The sequence below is a fragment of the Trichosurus vulpecula genome, chromosome 2, assembly GCF_011100635.1.
Source record: "Trichosurus vulpecula isolate mTriVul1 chromosome 2, mTriVul1.pri, whole genome shotgun sequence".
Taxonomy (NCBI): Eukaryota; Metazoa; Chordata; class Mammalia; order Diprotodontia; family Phalangeridae; genus Trichosurus; species Trichosurus vulpecula.
Window position 1 is genome coordinate 5,013,665 of NC_050574.1, and position 14,768 is coordinate 5,028,432.

At 40.9% G+C, this 14,768-nt stretch overlaps 1 protein-coding gene and 1 pseudogene across 1 annotated transcript in view; both read right to left on the minus strand.

Annotated features, from left to right (window-relative positions):
* Window positions 1–2,621: 2,621 nt before the first annotated feature.
* LOC118838779 (zinc finger protein OZF-like) overlaps window positions 2,622–14,768 on the minus strand; it is a 31,412-nt gene continuing 19,265 nt past the window's right edge. Inside the window, exons 5-6 of the mRNA XM_036746140.1 lie at window positions 5,915–5,988; window positions 2,622–4,796 (exon numbers count right to left, since the gene is read on the minus strand). Coding sequence (XP_036602035.1) covers window positions 3,432–4,796; window positions 5,915–5,988 — 1,439 coding nt within the window. The 3' untranslated portion in view covers window positions 2,622–3,431. The remainder of the gene's footprint in view (window positions 4,797–5,914; window positions 5,989–14,768) is intronic.
* On the minus strand, window positions 11,661–12,456 carry LOC118838780 (annotated as a pseudogene).

Here is a 14,768-nt window from a genome sequence, read left to right on the forward strand (position 1 = left end):
GTGGGCTGCGCCAGGACAGACCAGACCCAGAATCAGCCAGCCGGAACAGGCCTTGGGGCCATGAAACAGTGAGCTGTGGCAGTTACCAGACTTCTCAACCCACAAACACCAAAGAGCAGGTTAGGCAGAAACTGCAGGATCAAGTTCAGAGTGGTCTAGCCACCAGCTCTGGGGGTGGAAGTGGTGCAGTGTGGTGGTAGCAGCAGCAGGAAACTCCTAAGGCTGCTTCTAGAACTCCAGCATCAGCTGCTTCCTGAGTCCCCGGCTCACATGGTGGGAGGAATCTAGCAGCAGATCAGAGTGGAAGTGCAAGGAGCACTTCGTGGGCACAAAGGCAGATTCTCTTGCTGTGCCCTGCTTGGATCTGTATTGCGGTCCTGGTTGGTGGTTCTTGGGGGAGGAGGAGCACTGCTGGGACAGAGCTTGGGGTGACGGTGGAGTAGAAGTAGCTCTGAAAACAGCAGTGCTTGGACCCTAAAGCTTGGGACAAAGTACTCTCTACTACACAAGAAGTCATACCCTGACAAAAAGCTCAAGGGTCAAATAGTTGGCTGGGAACATGAACAGACAGCAAAAACGAACCTGAGTTTCTGAGTCTGAACTCAAACTCTAGATTCCTTTTTTGGTGACAAAGAAGATCAAAACACACAGCCAGAAGAAGTCGACAAAGTCAAAGAGCCTATATCAAAAGCCTCCAAGAAAAATATAAATTGGGCTCAGGCCACAGAAGAGCTCAAAAAGGATTTGGAAAAGCAAGTAAGAGAAGTAGAGGAAAAATTGGGAAGAGAAATGAGGGTGATGCAAGAAAACCATGAAAAACAAGCCAATGACTCGCTAAAGGAGACCCCCCAAAAATACTGAAGAAAATAAGACCTTAAAGAATAGACTAACCCAAATGGCAAAAGGGCTCCAAAAAGCAAACGAGGAGAAGAATGCCTTGAAAGGCAGAATTAGACAAATGGAAAAAAGGAGATCCAAAAATCCACTGAAGAAAATACCACCTTAAAAATTAGACTGGAGCCAAGTGGAAGACTTTCTGAGACACCAAGATATTATAAAACAGAACCAAAGGAATGAAAAAATGGAAGATGATGTGAAATATCTCATTGGAAAAACCACTGACCTACAGAATAGATCCAGGAGAGATAATTTAAAAATTACTGGACTACCTGAAAGCCATGATCAGAAAAAGAGCCTAGACATCATCTTTCAAGAAATTATTAAGGAAAACTGCCCTGATATTCTAGAACCAGAGGGTAAAACAGAAATTGAAAGAATCCACTGATCACCTGTAGAAAAATATCCCAAAAAGATAACTCCTACGAATATTGTCCCCAAATTCCAGCGTTTCCAGGTCAAGGAGAAAATACTGCAAGCAGCCAGAAAGGAATAATTTGAATAGTGTGGAAACACAATATGGGTAACACAAGATCTAGCAGCTTCTACATTAAGGGATCAAAGGGCTTGGAATATGATATTCTGGAGGTCAAAGGAGCTAGGATTAAAACCAGGAATCACCTACCCAGCAAAACTGAGTATAATGCTCCAAGGCAAAATATGGAGTTTCAATAAAATAGAGGACTTACAAGCTTTCTTAGTGAAACGACCAGAGCTGAATAGAAAATCTGACTTTCAAATGTAAGAATCAAGAGAAGCATGAAAAGGTAAACAAGAAAGAGAATTCATAAGGGACTTAATAAAGTTGAACTGTTACGTTTACATTCCTACATGGAAAGATGATGTGTGTAATTCATAAGACCTTTCTCAGCACTAGGGGAGTTGAAGGGAATATAGACACAGGGCACAGGATGAGTTGAATATGAAGGGATAATATCTAAAAAAAAATGAAATAAATTTAAGGGGTGAGAGAGGAATATAATGAGAGAGGGAGAAAGGGAGAGATAGAATGGGGTAAATTATCTCACATAAAAGTGGCAAGAAAAAGCAGTTCTGTTGGAAGGAAAGAGGGGGCAGGGTAGGGGGAATGAGTGAATCATACTCTTATCAGATCCAACTTGAGGAGGGAATAATGTACACACTCAACTCGATATCTTACTCCACAGGAAAGTAAGGGGAAGAGGATAAAAAAAGCGGGTATGATAGAAGGGAGGGCAGATGGGGAGAGGAGGTAGTCAAAAGCAAACACCTCTGAAAAGGGACAGGGTCAAGGGAGAAAACTGAATAAAGGCGGACAGGATAGGATGGAAGGAAATATAGTTAGCCTTTCACAATATGAGCATTGTGGAAGGGTTTTACATAATGATACATATGTGATCTATGTTAAATTGCTTGCCTTCCTAGGGAAGGTGGGTAGGAAGGGAAGAGTGGAGAGAATTTGGAACTCAAAGTTTTAAAAGCAGATGCTTAAAAAAATAAAAATAAGTTTTTTTTCATGAAGCTGGGAAACAAGATATATAGGGAATGGGGCATAGAAATCTATCCTGCCCTACAAGAAAGTAAGGGGAAAGTGGATGGGGGGGCAGTAAAAGATGCGAGGGCTGACTGGAGAACGAAGCAATCAGAATATATGCCATTTTGGAATGGGGGGGAAGGCAGAAATGGGGAAAAAAATTGTAACTCAAAATCTTGTGGAAATCAACATTGAAAACTAAAATATTAAGTAAAAAATAAATAAAAAATAAAAGGGATTTTTTAGATGACAGTCTGTGATTTGAGATACTACCATATTTGATGCACTGACCAATATGAATCTACTATCACCTGGTGGCAGCCAACATGAAGTGTACAGAGCTCAGGAGAAACAAAGGAAATGATTATCTGTCCCTTTCAAAACAGTGTGGCTGGTAATCTTTAAGTCTGGATCTTGACTTTCCAACATTAAACATATGGCAAGCTGCTGGGATGCTCTCACGGTTATTACATTGCTACAGTTCATCTCCAGCATAAGGTCTACTATGTTAAATAAGGGATGAACTACATACCATGAAGATATTCCTATGGTTATAGTATTTCCAATTTTTCCTTCTGCATGAATTCTCTAAGCCTTTCTAAGTATTCCATTAATGCCAAAGACTTTCCTGCATTTTATTACTTATGGAGTTTCTCACTGCACACACTCTACTGCTTAGTAATGTGTCCGTTTTGGCTGAAAGCCTTTCTGCATTCATTGCTTCTATGTAGTTTCTCTCAAACATGAGGTTTCTGATAACCAATCAAGCATGAACAATATTTCAAGGGTTTCTAGCTCACCCTCTAGCATAAATTCTCATTTATTAATTCTGCATGGCAAAGCTTTCCTATATTTATTATTTTAACTAGATTTCTCTCTTGTATGAATGCTTTTGTGTTTGCTAAGTAATGACCTCTGAGTGAAGTTCTTCCCACATTCATTGCACTCAATGCATTTCTTTCCAATATGAGTTCTCTGATGTGAAGCCAGTAACTTTTGGTTGAAGTTTTTTCCATATTCATTATGGAAAAAAGGGTTTTTCTCTAGTATGAATCTTTTGATGTGACATAAGTGATGACCTCCGGCTGAAGTTTTTCCCGCATTCATCACATTCAAAAGGTTTTTCTCTAGTATGAATCTTTTGATGTGAAATAAACGATGACCTCTGGCTGAAGTTTTTCCCACATTCATTGCACTCAAATGGTTTTTCTTCAGTGTGAATTTTCCGATGTTTAGTAAGTGATGACCTCGGACTGAATTTCTTCCCACATATATTACACTCATAGGGTTTCTCTCCAGTGTGAATTCTCTGATGCACAGTAAGGTGAGATTTGTTGTGGAAAGCTTTCCCACATTCATTACATTCATAGGGTTTCTCTCCAGTATGAATTCTCAAATGGAAAACAAATGATTTTCTATGGCTAAAGCTTTTCCCACATTCATTACATGCATAGGGTTTCTCTCCAGTGTGAATTCTCTGGTGTACAGTAAGCTGAGATCTGTTGTGGAAAGCTTTTCCACAGTCATTACATTCAAAGGGTTTTTCTCCAGTATGAGTTCTTTGATGTACAACAAGCTGAGATTTGTGGTAAAAGGCTTTTTCACATTCATTACACTTAAGGGGTTTCTCTCCGGTGTGAATTCTCTTATGTTTATTAAGTTGGCTCTTCCACATGAAGGCCTTCCCACATTCATTACACTCAAAGGGTTTCTCTCTGGTATGAACTCTCTGGTGGAGAGTAAGGCAAGACTTGTAATGGAAGGCTTTCCTGCATTCATTGCATTCAAAGAGCTTCTTCCCAGTGTGAATTTTCTGATGTAAAATAAGTGATGACTTCAGGCTGAAGTTTTTCCCACATTCGCTACACTCAAAAGGTTTCTCTCCAGTATGAATTCTTTGATGTAGTATAAGGTAAGATTCATCACGGAAAGCTCTTCCACACTCATTACATTCAAAGGGCTTCTCTCTAGTATGGATTTTCTGATGCCTTTTAAGACAAACCTTCTCACTGAAGGCTTTTCCACATTCATTACATTCAAAGGGTTTCTCTCCAGTATGAATTCTCTGATGTGCATTGAGTTTACACCTCCACTTAAAGGTTTTACCACATTCATTACAATAAAAGGGTTCCTTTGCAAAGTGAACTCTCTGATGTAGAGTAAAAATTTTCTCACATTCATTAGAAAGATGGAGTTTCTTTTGTGCATGAATTCTCTTAGATTTATTAGGGCTTCTCAACTGATGAAAAGTTTTCCCACATTCTTTAGTCTTATAGGGTTTCTCATCTGCAAGAATTCTCTCATGATACACAAGGAGGGCATTCTGGCTGAAAGCTTTGTCACATTCATTCCATTTATTGGATTTCGCTCTAGTATGAGTTCCTTGCTGTAAAAGAAGGTGAGAAATATTATTAAGGGCTTTCTCACAATTAACATCTGGGCCATCTTCAGTCATCCTGATTGATATCTGGCCACTGGACCCACATGGCTCTGAAAAAAGTGAGGCTGGTGACTTTGCACAGCCCTCCCTCACTCAAATCCACTTCAATTCAAGTCATGTCATCATCCCTCTGATATCATGGTCCTCTTTAAGAACGAAGGACAAACATCAACCACACACACACAATTTATCACATTCAGAGGGTGTCTCTTTGGTATGAATTTTCTGGTGGGTGGGAGTCAAAAGATTTGGCTGAAAGTCTCCCAAAATTCATTAAAAGGGTTTGTCTCCAGTGTGAGCCTTCCCTACTGACTAACATCTTTTCTATATTAACACATTATTATTATTATTATTATTCTATATTAACACATATATTAACACATTGATATTAACACATCTTCGATACATTCACTAATCACAATGGCATTTATAGAGCACTTTAAGGTTTGCAAAGCTCTTCACAAACATTATTTCATTTTATCCTCACAACAACCTCAACAGGTAACTACTATTATCATCCCCATTTTACAGATAAGGAACTGAGACAGACGTTAAATGACTTGCTCAAGATCATACAGCTAATAAGTGTGTAAGGCTGGATTTGAACTAACGTCCTCCTAACCAGGGGTCCACAGCTCTATCCACTGCACCGCCTTACTGCTAGTCAGGAAGGGTTGGATGCTCTTTTACTGAAGACTTTCTCATATTCATTATGGTCATACACCTATTCTCTAGTATATAAATATGAAATGGAGTCTGAGTGGTGTTTGAAGGGATTGCTACATTACTGCCCCAGCACATGGCACTCTATTACCTCTAACTAGGTCTCATCACTGTGGGATGTTCTTCCCAAATACACACATTTATAGAGATGTATTTTTGTGGGGACTCTGTTTTGTGAACCTTCTTCCAAATGCAGTATGATCAGAAGCACTCACTTTATGGTCGTGCTACTGTGAAGGAATATTACTACCCCAGCTCACCCCTCCCAGTTTCCCCTTTTTTGTCTCTACACTGATAGCGCATTGTCCAGCTTCCCCTACATTGGCATCCCAGACACCAACCTTCTGCAGTCTTTCCTTGGCTGATGTTCTCATGAGGATGGCCTTGGTTTCACATCTTCCTTCATGAGAAGAACCTGGAAAGACAAAGTTGATAGTCACTGTTGTTTGTGTTAGGAAAAAGAAAATGACTTTACATTAGGTTTGAGATTCTGTTTTTTCCATCAAGAATGAATACTAATATGCTGAAGAAAGAATACTGCTAAAGATAGCTAAGAAGCTTGTCACAGTGCTAATGTCCAGGCCTAAGTGAATGACATCTGACAACACCAAAAGCACGTATAAGATGCATTGGTTAAATTTTAGGAATTGCTTTTTCCCCTTTCTTTCTTTTATTTTTTGTCATAAAGGATGGAGCTCTGGGTAGGGGGTGGAGGAGGGATATATTGGGAAATGAAGGTGATGTGAAAATAAAAGCTATTAATGCAAAAATGTGTAAAGCTCTTATAGCCATCAGAAGGGAACAGCATGTTGGGATAGCATATAATTCATTAGATGTCATAGTCAAAAAGACTTGAACTCAAATCTGACCATAGACATTTAGTAGCTACATGACTGAGCAATTCATTTGTGTTGGTAACCAAAAATGGGCTCCTTAGCACTTAGTCAACAAGTGCCCTTGACTAGTTTGGCTTTTTCCCCTGAACTGAATGCTGTTTGTATGCTGGATTGGAGTAAGCTTGTCGGCCCCTTCACCTTGCTTCCCTTGCTTAAGCTGATCGAAAGAACCTGTGCTTTCCTGGTCAACCCCTTCACCTTGCTTAAGCAGAATGAAAGAACCTGTGCTTTTCCCGGTGTACCTTACACCTTCCGCAGAAGCCGGATGGTTAAAAACAGCTTCCATTGGAGCCAGAGGCTGCTACAGCTACAGCCACAGCCGAAGCTGAAGCAGGAGCTGCCAGTAGCAGAACTGACCTACGGGAGGAAGCTGAACAAGGACTTGAGGCCAGTGGGTAATCTTTTTACCATAGAGGGGAAGCATGTATATGATTTTGCTTCACACTATCATGCTTCTCTGTGGCCTCCTGGTTACTCTTGTGAGGCGGACTTATTGGGCCTGGAAGCTTTTGATCAATATATCAGAATGGGGATGCTGGTTCATGGGTTGGTTACTGTGGAACCTAAATATATGCTTTGATTCTTCTGCCTCCTACTTTGAGAGTTTCTTATATCCGGCAGTTCTGAACCTTTCAGACATATATATATGATCCTCTTTGAAATTATAAACTCTGCCCTCCTACTACATCATTTCACCTCTCTGCCTCAGCTTCCTCATCTATAAAATGAGAAGGTTGGACTGGATGACCTCTAAGGGTCCTGCCAGGTCCATATCTATGATGCCATGAGCAACTATCAGGGCCTAGCACAGACCCCTGGAACCATTCTACTGGAGAGGGACCTCCTTCCCCTGGGAGGTGGCCATTCCAACCGAGGAATTCCAATCCAATGACCACTTCCTGGCTCTGGCAATTCAACTTCTTTCATGTCCCCCTAATGATACTATCTTCTAGACCAGCACTTCTTAAACTGTGGGTCACGACCCCATATGGAGTTGCATACCAACGTGAGGGTCACAAAAAATTTGGCAATAGCCAAAAGTTTCTGAATGCGCAACAACCAAAAATTGATTCAAAATTGAACATGCAATGAATTCGAGGTTTTTCTGGCAGCACTTGCCCATGATGCAACATGTGACTTCCCTGACACCTTGGTTTTAAACAGAGAACACATGCACTTTGCACTGAGCATGCCATCATGCCACACAACACCAACAAACGCTGCCAGAAACACCTCAGCTCAGACTCAGGTCTACTGTACATTACGAATTGCAGTGTTTTTACTGTACATACAAAGTTTTCTGCTCTTATAGAAACATAAAAGTTAAATTATGGAAAATAAAGACTTAATATTTTCCTACCATCATTCCTCAGCATGTAAGTTTCAAATTAGTATATCTTTGGATTTTATTGTATTAGAATGTTTGATTTTAAAAACTGCTGTTATCTCCTTCTACAGAAACATAAGTGTTTAACTGCAGCAAGTGAAGACAAAAGCCCTTTAATAATATTTCTCCACCATCACTGCTATATGTGTATGTGTGAACACCAATTTTTTAAAATGAGCACAAACATATGTAATTTCATAAACTACAGCTAGTATTTATTGGATAATTAGCAATATTTATTTACATTTTAGGAAAAAATGTTTTTTCGGTTATGAATAAGTAGCTAAATTTAGACAGAAGAGACAATGCAGCGGAGTCTTTGCTACCAGGTTGTAGTACACCCTAACTTGATGAGAAAAAGAAAATATGTTGAATCATTTTTACAACATGGATTTACTTCTAATAATGATGATGATGTGGAAAAACCTCTTTGCTTAATTTGTAATGAAGTTTTGGCCACAGAGAGCACGAAACCAGCCAAACTAAAACAGCATCTTATTACCAAACATGCAGAACACAGCAATAAACCAAATGAATATTCTGAATGACTATAAAATCTTCAAATAAAGAAAAAGAGATATTTGTTACTGTCAATGAAAAGGATTTTCTTGCATCTTACAAAATTTCTTATTTAATTGCAAAAACTAAAAAAGCACTATGAGATAGAAGTTCTTATGTTATCTGTTGCTATTAAAATGTCAAAAATAGTTCACAGGAAAAAGTATGGGGAGGAAATTCATAAAATTCCTTTATCAAATGATACTATTTCCCCCAGAAGAATTTCTAAAATTAGTAATAACCAATTCCAGCAGCTTATTACCAGGCTTAAGGGCAACCCAAAGTTTGCAACGCAGTTTGATGAAACAACTGATATTTCTGATATGGCATAGTTGTTCCTTTATGTAAGACATATTTATGCAAGTTATTCCCCAATTGGTAAATGGTCAAAGGATATGAACAGGGTGTTTTCAGAGGAAGAAATTAAAGCTATCTATAGTCATACGAAAAAATGTTCTAAATCGCTACTGATTAGAGAGATGCAAACCAAAACAACTCTAAGGTACCACATCACATCTGTCAGATTGGCTAACATGACAAAACAGGAAAATGGTAAATGTTGGAGAAGATGTGGGAAAGTTGGAACACTAATTCATCGCTGGTGGAGCTGTGAGCTGATTCAACCATTCTGGAGAGCAATTTGGAACTATGTCCAAAGAGCTATAAAAATACGCATACCCTTTGACCCAGCAATATCACTTCTAGGGCTGTATCCCAAAGAGATCATAAAAATGGGAAAAGGACCAACATGTACAAAAATATTTCCAGCAGCTCTCTTTATGGTGGTCAAGAACTGGAAATGGAGAGGATACCTATCAATTGGGGAATGGCTAAACAAGTTGTGGTATATAAATGTAATGAAACACTACTGTGTTATAAGAAATGATGAACAGGTGGACTTCAGAAAAACCTGGAAAGATATGAATTGATGCTGAATGAAGTGAGCAGAACCAGAAGAACACCGTACACAGTAAGAGTCACAGTGTGAGAGGACTTATTTTGACAGACTAAGCTCACTTCAGCAATGCACAGACCTAAAACATTTCTAAAGGACTCATGATGGAAAATGCCATCCACATCCAGAGAAAGAACTACGGAGTCAGAATGCAGAGCAAAGCAGACTATTTTCTTTTTTTTGTTTTGTTTTTTCCTTTCTCATGGTTTCTCTCACTCATTATAATTCTTCTATGCAACATGACTAATGTGAAAATGTGTTTAATAGGAATGCATGTGTAGAGCCCATACCAGATTATTGTATACCTTCTTGGGGAGGGAGGGGGAGAAAATTAAAAACTTATGGAAGTGAATGTTAAAAACTAAAACTAAAGAAATAAATTGGGGGAAAAAAGATGTTTATGAAAGAAGCGTACGTGAGGACTTATTGTTTTGTCACCCTTTGGGAGGGCACACAAGAAGGGAAGATAGATATCTTCGAGTAGATGAATTTTTCACAATTGACGGTTTATGTATATTGCTAGAGCGATGATGGGCAAGAAAGAATGTTGGACTTGTAGCAAAAGTTAAAGCTGGCAGAAATGAAAATATCGCTTTTATTCACTGCATGAGTGAGAAGGCACTCACAGCCCAAAAAGTATCACCAGAGTTACATGCTGTGCTTCATGATACTACCAAAATCATTAACTCTGTAACAGTCATTTGTTTTCAAACCTTTGGAAAGACATGGACTCTGAATACAAAAGCTTATTACTACATACGCAGGTAAGGTGACTCTCAAGAGGGTGAAGTTTAAACTGATTACTGAAATGAAAGATGAAGTTGTTATATTTTTGACCAAGCAGAAATCCAATTTTGTTAATTTTATTCAAAACTCTGTTATTCGTAGGATATTTTCAAAAAACATAGTGATGTAAACTTGCTGCTTCAAGGAAAAAGCATTTAAGTTAAAAGATAAAATTCAATGTTTTACTAAAAAAGGTAACACATGGAAGAATAGGGTGGAAAATGGTTCTTTAGAAATGTTTACAGCTATATCTGATTTTATAATTGAAAATAACCTTTCCAAAGATTTAATTGTACGAGTTGTTACTGACTATCTGAAGTGCCTGGAGACAGACTTTCAGAAATACTTCTCTTCAAATTTTGATTCTAAAAAATAAAAATGGGTTCATAAACCACACTCAACTGAAATAAAAAATTGTCAGTCATCTGCCATTAAAAATTCAAGAATTTGCTGAGTTACCAAGTGAAACAGATTTAAAACTTGCGTTGCGGGATTAGGACAGAATTTCCAACAATTTCTGAAGTGGCGCTAAACATACTTCAGCCATCCTGTACTATGTATTTATGTGAAGCTGCATTCTTGGCAATGACTATTATAAAATCAAAATATCGATCAACTCTGAAAGATGTTGAAGATGCTCTACGTGCCGCAGTATCAAATATTCCACCAAGATTTAATTCTTTATGTAAAAATAAACAAGCACGCCCATCTCATTAGTGTGCAAATTTGCTTTCATCTTTAATAAATGGTAAAATTATATGTATACCAAAGAACTGTTTTAAAATAAATTTCTTTATGATTTATTATCAGTAAATGTTTGATTTGCATGCCTATTTAATATACCTATATTCCTGGGGTCACCTAAAAATTTCTTGGGAGAAAAGGGGTCCCAAGTGGAAGAAGTTTAAGAAGCCGTGTTCTTGACCATGTCTCGATTTTTTCCCCACAAGAGTAAGAGGGGAAACATTTATCAAATGCTTTGCTAAAATGGAAAAGTGAATTGTATCTACAGCATTTCCCTGTTCTATAAGGAGAGCAAACCTGCCCCGAAAAGGAAATAAGGTCAGGGCACGACCTTTTACATAAAATTTCTATTGCTCTTTCCCTAAAATCACCCCATTTCTTTCTTTCCGCCTCTCGTACCCAGGGAGCCATCTCTCTCTCTCTTTTTTTTCCACCGGTCATGGCTTGTTTATTGATAAGCGCGCTCAGGAAGGCCTAGGACACTTAATGGCCATCACAGCACCAACTTCAGCTACCACATCACCATCATCATTATTATTTTTTGCATTTCCTTCCTTTTGACATATACATATATTTATATACTTTTTACCCCTTGAGGTTATTATTACTATTCCAATTGGTCCCATATGAATACAGGTATGGCCTCTATTGGCTATAAATGTGTCTTTATTCGATTTTCATTCCAGGTCTTGCTTTGTTGTCCCAACTGCACATGAATGTCCCTTTTTTACCTTTTTTTTTTGCATAAAAAACACGTCTATTCAGTCCAGAGGCTCCTGTTTTATTCGAATGCTGGAGGGTGCACGAGACATCCGTCTGAGTTCCCGCCTCACTGAATTGGGAAGAGTCTATCCCTCCTCCATAGCAGCCTCTTTGCTGCAACCTCTCAAGTACCTGAACTGAGCTGAGGTGACACTATCCATTCAGTGGAAATCTGATGACGTGCGTTGAGTCGTGATTCCAACCTCCGTTGACTGAATTACACATCACATCTCCAATTTCTAGGAACACCTCTTCTATCAAAGATTTACCACCACTGAGCGTAATCCTCTCTCCGAGGTCCGGGGCAACTTGTACCACTAAGCACTCACAGGGTCTAGAAAAGCGACCATTTTCCCGATCCTGTTTCCATCTTTCCATCTCCATTAACATGGGTTGAAGCTGAAAGCACTTTGCCTCTTCATATAACAAAGTGCAGTCCTTAAAATCATCCGGAATGAGTAGTTTTGATGTTCGTAGAAAATTTAGTATATATCTGAACATCTGTCCATCTCTGTCAACGAAATAATTCTGTTTGACACTGTCCAAAACAATTGGCTCTGTGCCATCAAAAAGTCTTCCAATTCTTGATTCAGGGTATTTGGTGAGTGTGGCCAAGCTGCTGGTACACATGTGACCACCAACAATTAATGTGGACCGGTACATTGGATGTCGTGAGCTGTGCTGGAGTAGGAATGCCTTGATTGTTCAATGGAGATGCAGGGGATCTAGTGATCAGAGGTCTTGACATATTGGGCCGACTGTCCCTCTGGCTGGAGAGTGGCAGTCCCGGCCCCGGGAGGGCAGACTGGCGAGAGAGGTGGCCTCACTTACCTAAGTAATGCCCGAGGAGCGGCGCCCCTTCCCCCGCCCCCTCATCACCCCCCAGAGCTCGGGGTGGGGGGCGGCTGCAGCTGTTGCGGGCGGCGGCGGCGGCCCGACTCTCAGGGGCTGCCAGGAGCTTCCCCGGCCGCCCGGAGCAGACTAGAGCAGGTAGGTAATGAAGAGGGTGGAGGAGGGAAATGAGGAGAGCCCCGCAGCCAGCGAGGCTTGGGAGAGGGACCAGGAGCCATCTCTTGTAAAAAGAACTAAAAAGAAAAAAAAGGGAAAGAAAGCAGATGAGCAAAGCCAAGCAGCCAGTCACCAAGCCCACCAGCGTATTGTGGGGCCTGTTCTGGATGAGAGAACGCTGGCTCTTGGGGATCACCCCTTCCTTTTCTGGAGATTCAGTCACCAGCTCTTTAATGATGTGTCCAAGGATCTTGCCAGCAATGAAAGAGGAACTCTCAGACACAGAGTCTGTGTGCTCTATTTTCTTTCATCTTTTAGCAACTGGGACATCCTTCTGCAGTTCTGGGGTACCTCACATCCATCTGCCCCTGCTTTCACTGATCTGGGATGTCCAGGTGACTTGATGTCCTCGAGGCAATCCAGGTGCTCTCTCTGCCCTAACTTGCTTGGGGCTTCAGCTCCCTATTAGCCACATTTATTCTCTCCTTTCCAGCATAACCAACATTCTTCCTGGCAAAGAAAAAATAGTGGAAAGAAGAGGAGAAAAGCTTTTCCTTCTCTCCAACACTGTTATCATTGTCCCATCCACCCTAAGCAGAAGATTCTTCTGGGATTGTCCTGTTCACCCCAAGATAGCTTAAAACGAAAACAAAGGCCATGTTTTTGGGATCTCAAGCTTTCCTCACAAACTTTAGGTCCTCCTTCACTCTCACACCCAGGACACTTCTCACATGACTGTACCCTTGTCATTCATCTTTGCTTCTGACTCTCATACGTGTCTTCGTGACATTTTGGTGGGTCGTGAGTCTGTGATCATCCCAGGCTGGCTGGCCCATTGAGGAGGTACCACAAGTAAGATAAGTCAGTGAATGCTGAGAGCAGTAAGCCTTTTTGTGGGTGACTTAAGTTTCTCAAGAGAAAGCTCAATGATTAAGAAGATGTGCAGAGGAGGGAGCACAGGGATAGTCACTAGCCCCCCCAAAATGAAGGTAGCATCTAACACCCCAAAACCAAGTCCAGGAAATAAGCAAAGCAACAGTGAACAAGCAGCAAAGAGAAGCCACACGAACAGGGCGTGAACTGGGACAAACAGAGCACACACACAGAGGTCTACATCGAGGACAGCCTGCGGCCTGGTGAAGTTTTGAGGCTGATAAAAGCCACAGGTTTTACAAAGAAAGGCCAGCTCTCACTCCAAACCAGCAGCAGCAGGAGGGAGCTATGGGGAACAGGACAGGGTTGCCTCCCCTAGACTACAGACTCACTAGCCATTGTTCGAACCACTTGGTAGGTTGTTGTTTATTCATGGCCTGCAGCCTCCCAAGTCCTGGGTGGTAAAAGTCCCCTCAGCCACAGCCCTTCTAGGAAGGACATCACGATGTGGGGACAGGAAACAGGCCAAGCCTAAGGCTGACTGATCATAAGGGAGAGTCCTCGATGCTCACCCTCACTCCTGCTTCCTTCTTCTTCACTTGTGCAGTCTCTAATGGCACTTGTCTATCCATCACCACCCCAATCACCACTGCTGCCACTGCTCCATAAGCTGGCCCCCCCTGCAAGGATTGGCCCTCAACAATCAAGAACACAATGCTTTGTAGGACTGTACATGGATGACCTCTATCAAGCTGCTTGCCATCTCAGGGAGCAGGGAAGGGAAGGAGGGAAGAGGAGAATTTGGAACTCACAATTTTAAAAATTAATGTTCAAATTTGGTTTTTGTATGTCACTGGGAAAAAATAAAATACTTTTTAAAAATCAAGAGTGCATTCACCTCAGAGTCCATTTATTTTCATTCTCCTTACACAAGGGACTCCACTTTTCTGAGACTGTAAGAGACAGGGGATGGATACGCCATCTGGCTACATCTGTATCCTCCTTGCAGGCCAATCCTGCAGGGTCAGTGGCCCTCCCTTCTCCTTATCCCACTGAGAGGGCTCCCCAATCTGACTAGAGGGCCCCAGCCCCACAGAAAACTGGATCTGCCCATGCAGTCCCTCAAGGCTCCCAAGGCCTTCCACACTTCAAACATCAAAGGGTGGCAGCTGCAGATGCCACAGGGCACACAGCATGAGACCCTGAGTTCAAATCTGGCCTCATAC